General features: G+C 43.6%; 2 protein-coding genes across 2 annotated transcripts; one reads left to right on the top strand and one right to left on the bottom strand.

The window, feature by feature from the left end:
• Nucleotides 1-86: 86 nt before the first annotated feature.
• PFN3 (profilin 3) lies at nucleotides 87-500 on the bottom strand. The gene has a single exon (XM_062571301.1). The coding sequence runs from the start codon at nucleotides 498-500 to the stop codon at nucleotides 87-89; it is 414 nt and encodes a 137-aa protein (XP_062427285.1).
• Nucleotides 501-1280: 780 nt separating this feature from the next.
• MTARC2 (mitochondrial amidoxime reducing component 2) lies at nucleotides 1281-11116 on the top strand. The gene is made up of 7 exons (XM_062571779.1): nucleotides 1281-1581; nucleotides 1672-1845; nucleotides 7403-7565; nucleotides 9261-9401; nucleotides 10154-10215; nucleotides 10337-10408; nucleotides 10922-11116. The coding sequence occupies exons 1-7, from the start codon at nucleotides 1304-1306 to the stop codon at nucleotides 11046-11048; spliced, it is 1017 nt and encodes a 338-aa protein (XP_062427763.1). The 5' UTR covers nucleotides 1281-1303; the 3' UTR covers nucleotides 11049-11116.
• The last annotated feature ends 3444 nt before the right edge of the window (nucleotides 11117-14560 follow it).

Below are 14560 nucleotides of genomic sequence, written 5' to 3'. Positions count from 1 at the left end.
TGAAAGAAGCAGGTAAAGACATGTTTAACAAAATCAGGTTTCTTTCCTTTCTCTTCCTGTGCTCAGGAAGATGTGCATCTTTGACACTATCTGCTGCATGTTTTCATGCCCATGATCATTTCATGGACCTTCTTATTGAGGGCTCCTCCATGAACACCCTTCTTGCCCATGAGGAAGATCAGGGCTCTGGGGGTCCTGCCGATGCAGATGGATCTGCTGTCTCCGCCTTTGGTTCTGATATCCATCACATCATCTTTTTCTACCAGTAGGTTGTCACGAATCACACTGCACTTTTTACCAGCTATGGTGATGCCGGTTTGCAGGAACGCTTTCCTATCCGGGCCAGTGATCAAGCCCACTTCTTGAGGTGAGATGGCTGCGAGCAGCCCTCCTGGCTTGGATGCCCACACACACTTGTTGTCAGAGTGGCCCACGATAGCCACGTCTTCGACGTTCCTGTCCCTCAGGATGCAGTTAATGTAGTTCTTCCAGTCCGCCATCCCGGACAGGCAGTCCAAACACCTCCAAAATGCGTTGCGCCAAACTCCTCTGTCTTCTGGCTGCTGGGATGCAGCTCTTGGCGAACCGATCCTGGAAGTTTCAACGTGAGTTGATGGGTGGACGATCCCAGCAACGCGAGCAATGGGGATTCAGGAGGAATCGACGGACGTGGCTCTTGCTTTGCCGGTTGCCGGGGGAGCGTGCCAGCAGCTGCTCGGAGTTTCTCGGCGGTTCCGGCAGCCCGTGTCGGCAGCCGGCGCATTGTGAGGGCACGCTGACCCTCAGCGCGACAGCCCACACGGGGACCTTCTCCGGCCACCAAGCGCCTCGCGCAGGGCTTTCCACCACAGCCTCTGAACCACGGGGAAGCTTTCGGGTGCCATCTCACAAGTCCGGCGGCCGGCCTGATGTCTGGACCCGGCCGAAAATGCACGGCTGCCCCTGGCCCAGGCTCCGGCGCCGAGGTCCGCCTGCCCCGCGCTCGACTCGGTCCACCTCAGAGCTGCCCCCGCGGCCTCCTGGCGGACCCCGTGCTCCGTCTACTCGCGTATTTCCGCGCCGTCCGTTCCTTCTCCCGGAACGCGGCTTTTAGAATCAGCCCGCAACGTTCAAAAACGAGCAGAAATAAATAAATAACAAGGAGCGGGAAGGGGGCAGGCGCTGCCGCTCCGCGCCGGAGCCCGCAGCGCGCCGGGGGCGGTGCGCGGCCGCGCTCTGCCCTCCCGCCGCCCCTCGAGCGCCGCCCCCTCCCCGCCCCGCCGGGCGCGCTCGGCCGCCGGAGGCGCCGCGGGCCGCAGTCGCCATGAGCGGGGCGCGGGCGGCGCTGGGTGGCGGGCTGTGGGCGGCGGCAGGGCCGCGCTGGCTGTGGGCGGCGGCGGCGGCGGCGGCGCTGGCCGCCCTGCTCGGGGCCTGGCGCTGGGGCGGCGGGCGGCGGCGGCGGCGGGCGGCGGGCGGGCGGCTGCAGCGCGTGGGGACGGTGTCGCGGCTCTTCGTGTACCCGGTGAAGTCGTGCCGCGGCGCGGAGGTGCCGCGGGCGCAGGTGACGCCGATGGGGCTGCGGAGCGGGGAGCTGCGGGACAGGTAGGGGCGGCCCGCGGCGGAGCGGGGGCGGCGCGGGGCGGCGGCGGCGGCGGGGCCCGCGAGGCGCCTCACGGCCGCGGCCTGCCGCAGGTTCTGGCTGGTGACCAAGGAGGACGGGCACATGGTGACGGCGCGGCAGGAGCCGCGGCTCGTCCTCGTGTCGGTCGGCTGCGAGGACGGCTGCCTGACCTTAAACGCCCCGGAGATGAAGCAGCTGCGTTTCCCTGTCAGTCTCTCCAGGAAAAACCCCGTGCGCAACTGCAGGTACCGGAGATGGGGACGAGCCCCAGCACCCGAGCTCCTTGCCCCTGCCCATCGACCCTCTCTGCCCCTGCCCAGTGCTGCCTCTCATTTACATGCCTCTACTTCTATTTATTTGAGCGCTTTCTTGTGCAAAAGTTGCAAGTTGAAACTCTCGGTTGCATGTTGTGCAAGAGGTCAGGGTTGATCACTGTAATGTGAGGTCTGGCTTTAATCTGTTTAATTCCAGTGCAAGCAGATCTTGGGACAAGGTAACGCAGTATTCAAAGCTCCTGCACTGAGTATCTGCCAAGTGAACTGTGATCTTCAGTCTTCAAGTGGCATGTTTACCCAGGCGCGTTTGCTGTCCACTTTTTGCGTTTTAGCTTGTGTCTGGAAATCTCAGTCATGCATCCGCCACTTCTTGGTCACCTCTAACACGTTTGCGCTACATGTGCATCAGCGCTTTTGGGTGCGTGCTGACCGTTCGGTGGAGGTGAGCTCTCAGGGCCGAGTTGCCCTACCTGCAGACGCTTAACTGAGGTGCCCAAACGAGTAGCTAGGTCTCCTGGCGCTCTGCTGTGGTCCTCAGAGAGACACAGGTGTTCCCGGAGAGCAGCTCGTTCCTTGTAGCCCCCCGTCCCCCCCCCCCGGCCTCGTACCTTGAGGGGACCTAAGGTGAGCGGATTACGCAAAAGCTGCATGCCTAGAATGATGCTGGATGAATCCAGGCCTAGTTACTTCACCAATGTATTGGAATCCGTGCTGAAAAATGGCCAAGCGGAAATGCAAAGCATCTTTTCACTGTTAAATGCCAATTACACATAAGACTGTTCGGTAGCTGTAAATGGTATTAGCCCATACCAGCATACTGGTAAGTGTTCCTTTGGATAGCAAGAAAGGTTAATGTTCCAGCTGCTGTAATTAAAGCTAACAGAGTGCTTGAGAGGAACTGCATTCATTAACTTCGAGAACATATCTGTTGCTGTGGAAACGACGGGTTAGCATAGCTCAGTATCTTTATTTACACAAGGCAGGTGCAAGTTACAAACAACAGCATTTGTCGAGGAGAAAGAGGGCAATCTTTTAAAACTCTGTCTGGAACATGTATGTACTAGCCAATGATATACACACTTCAAAAACATGCACTGTTTTTGATATGTTATTTTTCTGAAATTCGTGGTGCCATTAGAAAAAGATTTACATAGGCTGATGCATTTCAGTAATGAAAAATTATGTTGACCTTCTGAATTACAGATCTCAGTGCTTTGTTTTTCTCTTAATTTTTCTTCCTTTGCCTTAATAAGCTGTTGCCTTCTCTAGCTTTAAAATTGCTAGATTTAGGAAATGCAGACAAGCAAAGTTAGGTTTGTGTAAGTGGACTTTGAAAGTTGCCAAGTTGTCCATGCTGTCATAGGCTGTGGAGGTAGTCATGCCCATAAATTCTCTAGTGCTTTTCAGGTTGATACCTGCATTTTGTGTGACTGCTGTGCTTGAGCAATTTGAATTGCCACATCAAGGCAGATTCTTTCTGATCTACTTAGCCATTCCCAAAAATGAGATTTGGGAACTGTATTCAGGCAAATGAAGTCTTCGCTTTTCCTTCCAGGTTTTCGCTTCCACCTTGTGAGTGGGAATAGCTATCTTATTGCACAGTATAGTCTGTCTGCAAGGTCCTCTGCCCAGACCTGCATTTATTCTACTGCCTGGAGCGCACAGGGCCTTCAGATCGGTGCTGGCTTGTGCCCAGTTGTTTGGAATTGAGGCAATGCAATAGCATGTTGGGCTGAAAAAGGCTGTGCACACATATCTGTGCTTTAAAACTGGTAAGTCCAGTTGCAGTTTTTACTTTGATATTAACAAGTCTGATGCTTGAGGGAGGCAAATGTAGGACTAAAGTCACTGCATGTGCACAGTCTCTATTCATGGAAATAGCTTGTTAGATTTGCAGTGCTGAGAGTTTTTTGGGTAGAAAAAAGTAATCTAGGAAGCTGTAAGACCCTTACTTCTGCCGTCAGACCAATTTGAAGGCAGATCCGTGCTCTGGCTCGGACTGGAGGGAAGACAGAGGCAGTTGAATATTTTGGACAGTAGCAACCACTGAGTTGGTTTAGAGGATACCAGCAAATACAGAATGTTACTGAAGTTTCTCCAGTGTAGAAAGAGCCTTCCTGACCAGCCCTTTCTGGTTATGTTTGGAATGCATCCGTTGTGGTAGTTCCTAGATGTTGCACTGTTTTTGAATAAAATAAGAAATCAGTGGGGCATTACCAAAGAGATTACTTAATACATTTTATACATTAAATGAGTAAACATGTTTATAGATACATCACCACAGAACAGCAGTTCATCCATCATCTTGTTACTGTAATTTGTCCTAATTAAATTAGACTGTTCTTTTTGTTTAGGAAAGTGAAGGCTGCTTCTTATCACTTTCATGTCTTTGAGGAAGTATAGCTATAGTTTTGTCTTGGTCTTCACAGTACAGTTGCTTGCTACACTGATGCTGCCTTGCACCCCTTACTGCACGTAACAGCAGGAAGTGTCATGCTCACAGGATCTGCTTTGCCTCACCAGAAGCTCTCAGGAGCACTCTGAGAGTCCTGGGTCTGTGAGTCGTTCCTGCCTCAGCTCGCCTTTTTCAGGTTCTTGCCTAGATCACTGCTTGCTGCCTCTCAAACTTTTGCCATGAGACACCAGTCTTAAGCTTCCTAATTGGCTTTTCCTCAGACCAGCTTCAGCTCCTGCACTACTGCAGATATTACTAGCTTGAACAATATATGTGATGTATTTTTACTTAAGTAATTGTAGGAGCACATCTCTGCTCCCCTGAAGGGTCTCACCCTCTCTAAGTGCTGCCAGACAGTCTGTGATCTTGGACCATCTCTCATGCGTACTTTCTGTGTTCTCTGTTTTTTATTCCTTGCACCCAGAATGGAGGAAAACAATATGTAAAAAAAAAAAAAAGAAAAAAAGAAAAGAAAAAGCAGGATGTGTTTCCAAAATAGCAAATCACACATTAAAATGTGTAAATGAGCACTGTATGTCCTGTAGTAGTCACTCTTACTACAGTAGTTGGGGATGATGCACCTGAGAGGATGATCACACGTTTCCTGCACTAGCATGGAGATTCTGCTTCATTATGCAGCAGTAACATGATGCAATGGTAGTCGCACCTGTGTGGATCTCACCCTGGCCATGACACGGGTTTGTAGGTGCATCAAGCATGTGTTCCACAGCATGAAAACATAAATGAGTGGTGAGAGCTAGTATCCAGATTGGAGCACATGGGGGAATTGGTCCACTGAAGTGCTGTAAGGATCACGTCAAGGTTTGCCTTTCAGAGAGGGCCAAGCATTGGTCATTATTTGTAGATCAGGTTCTGTTGGAATATGTGGAGGCAAGCACTGAAAAATTACTGTAACTTGTAGTGTTGTATCTGCTATCTAAAAATAATAGAGAGTGCCATCCTGTTGTACTGAGAGGGACTCAGAATGGTTTGAATTAGGTAGCAGCTAACTCTTAATGCACTGACTCCCAGCAAGTCCCCTGAAATAAGCAGGAGCTGGAGGTTTTAGTTGTTGTCTTATGTATGGGTTGTATGATTAGATCTAGAATGCTAAGAATGAGCTTGTATTACGAGGACTCCGTCTTGCTCCTCAAACAACTCATCAGAAGTGATGACTTAATGCTGAAAGCCTTGACCAGAGAACTTGCCTGTGGTTTTTAAGTCTGATAAGCTATATTTTTGGAAAAAATATCTTTTTTTAAAATGATAGCAGCCAACAACAAAAAACCTCTCCTCTTCTCTAAACCTGGCAGCAGAGATACGGCTGTTGATATTCTGAGTAGGTGGTAAGGTGTCAAAGTAGATGTGGCAGGGAGGGAACGGAGGTGCGGTTGAGGGAGAGGACCGATTTACAGGTGTGGCGCTGAGAGTTTCTCGTGGCCATAGGATGTTTCTGTGAAGAGAGCACAGCTTTTCCAGCCATTTATAGTGACTGGAGTGCACATGCACACAAATAAACCCAGGGAGTACCTGAAATGCCCGTGTGTGCGCATGTAAAGCAAGCAGTGAAGTGAGTGAATCTTTCTGGCAGCATTAGCTGGCGGCCACTAGCCTTGATTCCTGGGAGCCCCTTGGCCTGCTGGTGTGTGAGGAGACAGGAGGACAGGTGCGTGGAAGGAGGAGAGCAGGCCACTGGCTGGATGTTGCTGCCAGCACCCCAATAACTCGTCTCTGCCTTGGATGAGGAGGGCCTCTAGGAGCTGGGCGCAGGCTAGCCGAATTGCCTGCGTATCTGCATGCTTTAAGCTGTGCAGTGTGTGGTTACAGAGGCAGAGGAAACCACAGTGCATTTGGGTCAAAATCAATACTTTGAGGACGGTAATGAAGCCATTTGTGACTGGTGTTGAAGGTTATTGGAAGGTTGAGTGGAGGTTTATTTTTCCTGCCAGAAAATTGTTACTTACATAAACTTGTTTATTTTCTGCTGCCAGCGGCTTTTTGTGTCCCGTGGACTTTGCTTCCATTATAAAACTTTTAACCTCTCTTAGTATGTAGAATAACTCAATCTCTAGGTTTTAGCATTGCTTATTGTCTTCGATACCTGTCACTAGGTCTCACTGGGGTGTTGTGCCAGAGGTTTTAGGGGAAGTCAACACATACCTTTTTCGTTGTTACTTTTAACTTAGGTTTGTCTGGGGAAAAAAAAACTTTCAGATTTTGGAAAACGACTGTGTTTTGGAGGAATTCTCTTGATGAGACCATTGGCAGATGGTTTAGGTTTGCACAGCACCTTCTGCTCAGCCTTCTGAGTGGAGAAAATGATTCTCAAGTGGTTTAGATCCAGTGTGTGATTTCGAAGGAAAGTGTAAATATCACGTTTTAACAGAAACTGTTTTGCAGCCCCAGCAATACTGTATCTATTACTGTTTCATCATAAGAATATTTATGACACAATGCAAAGTCAGAATGTTAGTTGAAATGATCTTTGGGCAGCAGAGTTTCACTCAGCTCCAGCTAAATTGTGGCAGCATTAAAATTTGAAGGAAAGCTTCCTTAATGTTGAGAGAAAACATTTACAATTTTTAATTACAGTAACTGACCATGTCCATTTTAACTGTCATTCATTTTCTGAAATAAATTACATTTCAGTCACTTTCTGGATAAAGGTCTTTTGATTTTTGAAGTCACATACAAGGTCAAGAATATACCCTTTATTTTACTTGCAAGTGAAGCAAACTGATGTGATCCCTTACAGGGCCACTGATAGACAGTTAGGTCTGTGCACCTAAAGCCTATTTCAGGGTTCATTTTTTCACCCTGAGGCCTGTTAGTATTTTCTGGCCATGTCCATAGTACACATCTTCCAAAAACAAGATATCTGGAAGGAAATTGGGTGCTGGGATTAATTCTTATGCTATATTCAGAAACCAACTTCTGCTTTATTATAATTCAGGTAGTTTGTTTACAGTATCTTATTACTACTTTTATAACAAGCTGTTTGCCTTTGAATAATAACATGCTTGAGCCTTCAGCTTTACAACTAACTGGCTGATATGCCTTGTGATCCTTCAGGTTGTTCGGATTGGATATCCAAGGCAGGGACTGTGGTGATGAAGCAGCTCAGTGGATTACCACTTTCCTGAATACAGAGCCATATCGACTAGTGCACTTTGAACCTTCCATGGTGCCAAGAAAGTCAAAGGATATAATAAACCTTTTTCGAACCACAGATGAGGTAAATGAATCTTTTTCCCAGCAGTGTGTTTTTGTGTCTTTTTTTTCCTTTCTCTTCACCAAACCTGCATGTTCAGCCCTCAGATGATGAGCTCAATTTAGCAAGGTATGTAGTCATGTACTTAAAGCATGTGAACATTTGCCTTTAGGACAACTTACTTGCCTAAATTTTGCTATAAGACTGCTCTAAACTATTGACTATCCACAACTAAAGAGTGTTTTGCTGACATTTTAAGAGGAACTGTTATGTTTCAGAATTCAATGAAATTCCTTTCTTTGCCTCAACAAATAGAAGAAAACTATGTTTTTAAAGAAATTTTGCTGGTGTAATCCGTGTTGTGCAAAAAACCTTCATTCTCTATCATTTGTTAGCTCTAGCGGTATTGTGGTATGAGTTGTCTTACCTTGTATTCTTTTTAGAGGGGTAGTGCTAAACCTAGGTCTCTGTAGTCACAGGCTATTGTGGAATCCAAAGAGGGCTGCAGAGTTTTCATCTTTTTCTTCCCGAGGAGAGGCTGGAAGACGGGGTATTAGATGGAGATTTGCAGGCAGGGAAAGGAGATGTGCTCAGTCAGTACATTCCCTAGATATCCTCTTATCATTGGAGCCACTCGTGCTCTTCTTTTTTGTCTAAATAAAACTATGTAGAGGTGGTTTGTACTGAGCCTGATAAGTGTAAACGTTTTAAGCAAATGCAAATTGTGACTACCTTACCCTACCATCATGATGTTATTAATTATAGAACATCAGTGGTTTGCTTGTTGCACAAACAGAAGGATGTATATGCAAGTCTGGACCTTTATATACATGCATTTATCATCTAAGGACACTGAGACCTATGGAGAAGATGACAGGTTTCAGCAAATCAGGTGGCAGATTGGGAAGGGAGTCCTAGCATGAACAGAGGGCAGAACTGTTTCTGTCCAACACTCATTTTCTTGTGGTTGGAAGAGAAAAGGGCATGGTTAAGATACAGTATGCATGAGGGGAAAAGGATAATAGACAAGAAAAGACAGGAGGCGGGCTTTCAGTCTATACTGACTTCTATGCCAAAATTCTTTCCAAAATTTCCTACTTTTTCAGTGCAGCTGACTTACATAGGATTTTTCTTTTAATCCTGTTCATTGGCCTTGTTTGCCAAAATGACAGCCAATGGCAAACTTAGGGCAATGAATGGACTGTTGCAATTTAATATGGCTATTCTGTATGTGAATCTCTTTCTCTGTGGAAAAAAATAGATTAAGTATATAGAAAAATCCAGTTAGTTGATTAAAGTCAACGAGCTAACTTCAGCAAGTCCATATACTTCTAACTGTCTTTCGTAACTTGCCACAACATGTTTTACTGACATACTCCATAGAATTAATGTCTGGAACATGCACCCTGTGTTGCCTACATTTATTGTATTGTAGAAGAAGTTGCGGTAACTGATATAATTTGTGGCTTAACTCTATAAATAAAGTTTAATTTTACAAGTTGAGCAAATAAAACTTACTGGTTACTGAAATAGGAAAGGGCATATTATTTCACTTCTTAACATACTTCCAGTGAATTAAAACCTCACTGCAGCAGCATAACACTGCCAAGCTACTATCTGGCTATTGGCTCCAACATACTAGTCTTTTTGCTGTTATTTCTGCAAACTGAATTTCCCATGGTGTTGCAGCAGCCATAGAATTTCTTTGTGTTTATGTAGGTTGCCTACCCTGACTGTAGCCCAGTCTTGATCCTCACAGAAGCTTCACTGGAAGATCTAAACACCAGACTGGAGAAGAAAGTTAAGATAGAGAACTTCAGGCCAAATATTCTTGTTACAGATTGCCGTGCTTATGAAGAGGTAAAATAATTCTTAAGTGCCTTTTTGGAGGCTTGGATATGTTTTTTGTAACCCAATTTCTTTGGGAGATTATATCAACAAGGATGAGGAAAGCTGCTGTTCTATGATTTGCAGCTGACCTCCAGACAGATGCAGCGTTGTCTCACTTGAATGCATGCAAAACTTTGAGGGAGGCGACAAGCCTGTGAATACTTACTTAGCTTAGTGAAGGATAAAATAAGTATATTGAAGTGACAGGCTACAACTGAATGTTCGTCTTTAAGTGTGAAGTAAGGAAACTTATGCACACTGTAATGCATCAAATTAATGATACAGATAAACAATTTGTAAATCATCAGTGTGATGTTTTGTAATAGTTGTCATAGGAGTAAAAATTCATCCTTGTAATACTGCAGTACCATAACTGCATCTCCCACAATATTCTGGTAGTGCAAAAAGCACCATGTCTGTGAAGGTAAGTGGTGGTGTTGATGGCTTCTGAGTGTTTTGATTTCATGTTTGTGTTTTGCCAAAGAATTTGCTCTGTAATTGATGTAATTACTGATGTGTCCTGAATTGGGTGAATGTAGTGACAATAGGTTTTTCATTAAAGTAATACCCTACTGTAATTGTGCTTACCTTGAGATGCAAGAAAGGTGGTTGTCCAGAGTGATACTGAATCTTCTAGGAATGACTATGCTTAGAACCAGCTCCTGGAAAAATGGTTACATGTGGTTATGTCTAATTTGTGCATAATGTTTACCTTCCCTCAGGACTCCTGGGAGGATATTCTTATTGGTGATGTGGAGATGAAAGGGACAGTGTCTTGTGCCAGGTAAAAATTTGGAACTCCTATTAAATACATACATGCACACACACGCACACACACACACATATATATATATATGTATGTATACCATGTGCCATGATTGACTTGGCACTGTCTGTCTTTGCAGGTGTATTTTAACAACTGTTAACCCAGACACTGGGGTCCTGGATAGGAAGGAGCCACTGGAAACATTGAAAAGGTAGTAAAAATACAAATGCTTCGCAAGTCTTGAGTGGGTGTAGGCTAGATCCCAACAAACATTAGGCAGCAGTTACAGAAGTGATTTTAAGCATATGTTAGATTCATGGTTAAGTTGTAAAGGTCTACTTTAGTTCTACTTTTTGCAATTCCATATGGTAAGAAAACTTAGCAAGTTCTCTCTTCCTTTTTGCAAACTTTACCTTCTCTACCTCTTCTATCTCTACCTGTGTGAATGCCTGTGGAAATAGATATTTAAGGTATTAAAGGGTCTGACATTGCACTTTGTGCATGCCTTTTTATGATAGTTTTTTTGTGAGTGAATACATGGATATGTGAATATAATCAGTTTTATTCTGTTAAACTGCTTAGTTTTTTTAATTATTATATTTATTTAGTTTAATCTAGTAAGTTGACCAAAACAGGGCTGTTCATGTACCTTCTCTCTGTCATCACTGGTAATTTGATGCTTAGAATTTGCTACCACTGATTCGTAAGTGTTCTCTCTCTGCAGTTACCGCTTATGTGATCCATCTGAGCGACATATATACAAATCCAGCCCTCTCTTCGGAAGGTATTTTGCTGTTGACAAAACTGGAACAATTCAAGTTGGAGACCCTGTGTACAAGATAATCCAGTAAAGGGAGATAGATTTTGATCTGAAAATGCCTTTTCACTTTGATATTAAATTGTTTTCCCGTGAACACAACCACTGACACAACTTCTTATTTCTTGCAATATTTTGTGTTTTATTCCTTTGTAAGGCACAGGGAGTCTTTGAGCCTATGAGGTGCCAAAATGATTTTAGATCATGTCATCTGCTAGCATGCCTGTAGAAACCAAATCTTTAGATTTTTTACAGGCTGCGATAGAAGAAACTCCAATCCAAAGACAATTTATGGCGTTACTGAGAGTACCACACTTCTTAATTTTTGTGTCAGGCTGCATATTGGAATCCAAAATTATGCGCAAGGGCTTTGCATCATGTATTAGATATGGTTAGTGTCTCTAAAGAACCATAAAAACAGTCAAGCTGAGGCTAAGGTAAAGTTAGCCTTACTAGTACACAGGGAGTGCTGAAGTCAAGGCCTTATCTTAAATTCCACCCTTCTTTGGTCTTAAGCATCTTCCTCTATTTCTGGAGGTATTTTCATTCAGTGTTTCTTAACCTGCAGTAATTCCCCGAAGACTATGTGCTATCTTTTAAATTGGAGCAGTGTCAGGAGGAGAAAGGTTGTGAACTGACTAAATGTGACTCTGTTCTCTAGGTGGGAACATTGACTAACAATACGTAGGTAGGTTCGTTTACGTCCTCTGTTTGGAAGTGTGAGTCATCTTTTGTATCTCCCCTGAAACATACCCTAATAGCTGGTCTATGGGCTGTTTCAGAGTGATGCATTTCCTACCGTATCATAGAAATTGCTGCAACTTAACTAAAAGAATTAGATGTTTGTTAGACCAGAGGCTTTGCTTACATTAGAGAGAAAAAAGCTTTTGGGAATGCCCTGATCCCAAAACTCCCTCTGTCCAAACTGATATCGTAGCCACTGTTGTAGGGTGCTATGTTCATGCTTAGCTCCTCTCTGGCTCAATGAATCTCTTACTGTAGGGTGTCTCTACCAAAAACACCTGCAAATACAGATAAGCAAAGTTGTATGCATCCAGGGGGATCCAAACTTTAGACTTCTGCTGCCAAATAGCAGCTAACCAGGGGTTTCGAATTTGCAGTTTTAGACTGAGCATTTTAACTTCCCTACCCTCTACGCTTTTTTTTTTTTAATCCTGACTGAAATGTCAACTATTTGCATTAAATTGATAATCATATTTTCTGCTGTATGTTATACCACATAAAACAAGATGAGGGTTTATGCAGGGGGAAGAAACAACTTGGATGATGGCAGTGCTATCTTTTCTTCAAATCTAGCAGAACTTCACCACCATCCCGTACTCGAAGACAACAGTGAGCCATCTGTCAAGCACTTGGCCACCTGTAACATTGTTATGGATTAGTATATCTGGAAAGAGTGTTGAACTAGCCAAAAGGGGATTCTAAATAAGTATGAAGAAAGACAAATCATGGCCTAGGTTGGAGTCTAGATTCTCTGTTCTCTGTGAGTATGAAACTGGGATTTTGCTGCGCATCCACAGCTGAGACTGTATATTGCGTACTTGTACGTTGCTATTCCCAATGCAGTGACTAGTGGGAGGACGTGAGAGAAAAAGCATCTTTTAAAATGCAAATAATCATGAGGTCCACTTTAAAAAGCCTATGTTAAAAATCCTTAAAAAATATTAGAGGCTGAGACATTGTGGAATTTCTCAAGTTATTATTAAGCAAAGACAACCTGCTGGGCTTCCAGAGCAATTAGATAAGTGTGTGTTTCAAGTCAAAAAAGGGGAAGGAAAGGGAGCTAAATTCTTGCCTTTAGCAAAGCATAATTCTTCGTTGTTGTCTTTGCACCACATTAGGAGTTATGTAACACAAATTGTGTGGTGTAGGTCATGTTGCGCTTTGATATCAATGCCTGGATTAATTTGGGAATGCAGCTGTTTGTCTAATGGGAAATTTTGCATCTGTGTTCCTGTTACTGAAAGAAAATTACATAGATCTAAACCCTGATTTACCCCTAGAATACCTCCTCAGAAGTTTTGGCTAGAATCCTGAAATGAATATGCTTCTGAGTGTAATAAATTTGAGAAATGACATTTAAGTCAATTATGTGATAAAAGAGGGCCATCCTGGGAGCAGCTGAGAGAAGCTAATTAATATTACAATATAAATGTTTTCATATAATTGTTGAATTACTGTAACTGTAGGAATTACATTTGATTCCACTGAAATTTTTTAGGAAATTGAAAACATATCAGTCTTAAAACACTTTTTGTGTATGTGTGCCTAAAACTGTTAACTGCATTTTAACTCTGGAAAGCAAAAAATATTCTTCTACTAAAAAAAGTAAACTTCTGTTGAATCAAAACTCTTGTAAGGTGTAAGATTTCTGGAGTTTTTTTTTTTACTTTGTTCTCCTTTGTGGCATTTAACTTCTGTTGCTGCTTACTGAACCTCATACATGATTAATATTTTTTTTGTTTGTTTGTTTTAATCTTACCTCTATATTCAGGAGAATCTGTAGTTAACCAGAGGAGGTTATATGGCTGAGAGCAGAACCATCAGACGTAAGTGGTCTTCAGGCTCAACTTCACAACTTTTATGATGATGAAAAGATGTTTATAGATTAACCACTGTAAAACTGATACATTTCTGACCTAATTTTTTCTCCATGCGCATACAAGAACAGGAAAAAATTACCTTGAAAGTGGGAACATTGAGTACACTCAAGCAGTGCAAAGGAATGTTTCCTCTTTTAGGTCTTTAAGTATAAAGCTGATGCTTGTTTTACAGCAGTAACTGGCCAATATGGTTATTTCAGAAGACTCTGTGAGAGAAGGCCAATGCCTTACAGGCAGAAGTTTCATGATTGGTTAGGATCTGAGATGGAGATATCTTAACCAAGACTGCCCTGGAAAAGAGGAGAGAACTGTGCTTCTGCATCTTAAGGAGGAAAAGGCCCTTCAAAGGCATTACTCTCCTCTGTAAGACGAAGAGATTTTCCTGGCTCTTGCCGCTCCAAATGGCAAAGGTTTCAAGAAAGGCAGTCACTGGTGCAACATTTCTGGACTATTCTAGCATCTTAAATTGGCCTTATTCTTATTTTGAGATCTGTTAAGGACTTTCCTGCGCAGTGCAGCTGTAGGGCTGAGGACTATACCTGCAAAGTCTTTATTCGTTTTGGACAGAAGAGTCTTAGAAAAAATGCAGACAGTAAAGACATGTACCAAATCTTTTCTTCAACCAGAAGATATGCAGCGTTTATATCTTTTTAAGATTACTATTTCTACTTCGTCCACATAGCCATTGTCTTAATGTTGACCATATTTGCTTCCAGTACGACTTCCACTAGTAATTATTTTTGCGTTTTACCCAGAGAGATGAAGGCAGTAAGGGCTTCAGATACTGCACCTCTTCTGAAACAAATCTACTTATTTAACATTAGAAATATTTATTATTGGAGTTTTGTTCCTTTGAACAGTGCCATGGGCTAGCTAGCTGGGCTGCTTCCTGGGCAGTGTGTGAAGACACTCTCAGCAAAGA

Source organism: Rhea pennata, chromosome 3, assembly GCF_028389875.1.
Source record: "Rhea pennata isolate bPtePen1 chromosome 3, bPtePen1.pri, whole genome shotgun sequence".
NCBI lineage: Eukaryota > Metazoa > Chordata > Aves > Rheiformes > Rheidae > Rhea > Rhea pennata.
Note: the sequence above shows the minus strand (reverse complement) of the source record. Positions and strands in the feature narration are given on the sequence as shown.

Excerpts from the sequence above, each read along its gene's own strand:
- PFN3 (XM_062571301.1), bottom strand. The coding sequence starts at position 500 with ATGGCGGACTGGAAGAACTACATTAACTGCATCCTGAGGGACAGGAAC.
- MTARC2 (XM_062571779.1), top strand. The coding sequence starts at position 1,304 with ATGAGCGGGGCGCGGGCGGCGCTGGGTGGCGGGCTGTGGGCGGCGGCA. Across the intron at positions 1,846-7,402 it reads AACCCCGTGCGCAACTGCAG|GTTGTTCGGATTGGATATCC; the intron begins GTACCGGAGATG and ends GTGATCCTTCAG. Across the intron at positions 10,216-10,336 it reads GGGACAGTGTCTTGTGCCAG|GTGTATTTTAACAACTGTTA; the intron begins GTAAAAATTTGG and ends CTGTCTTTGCAG.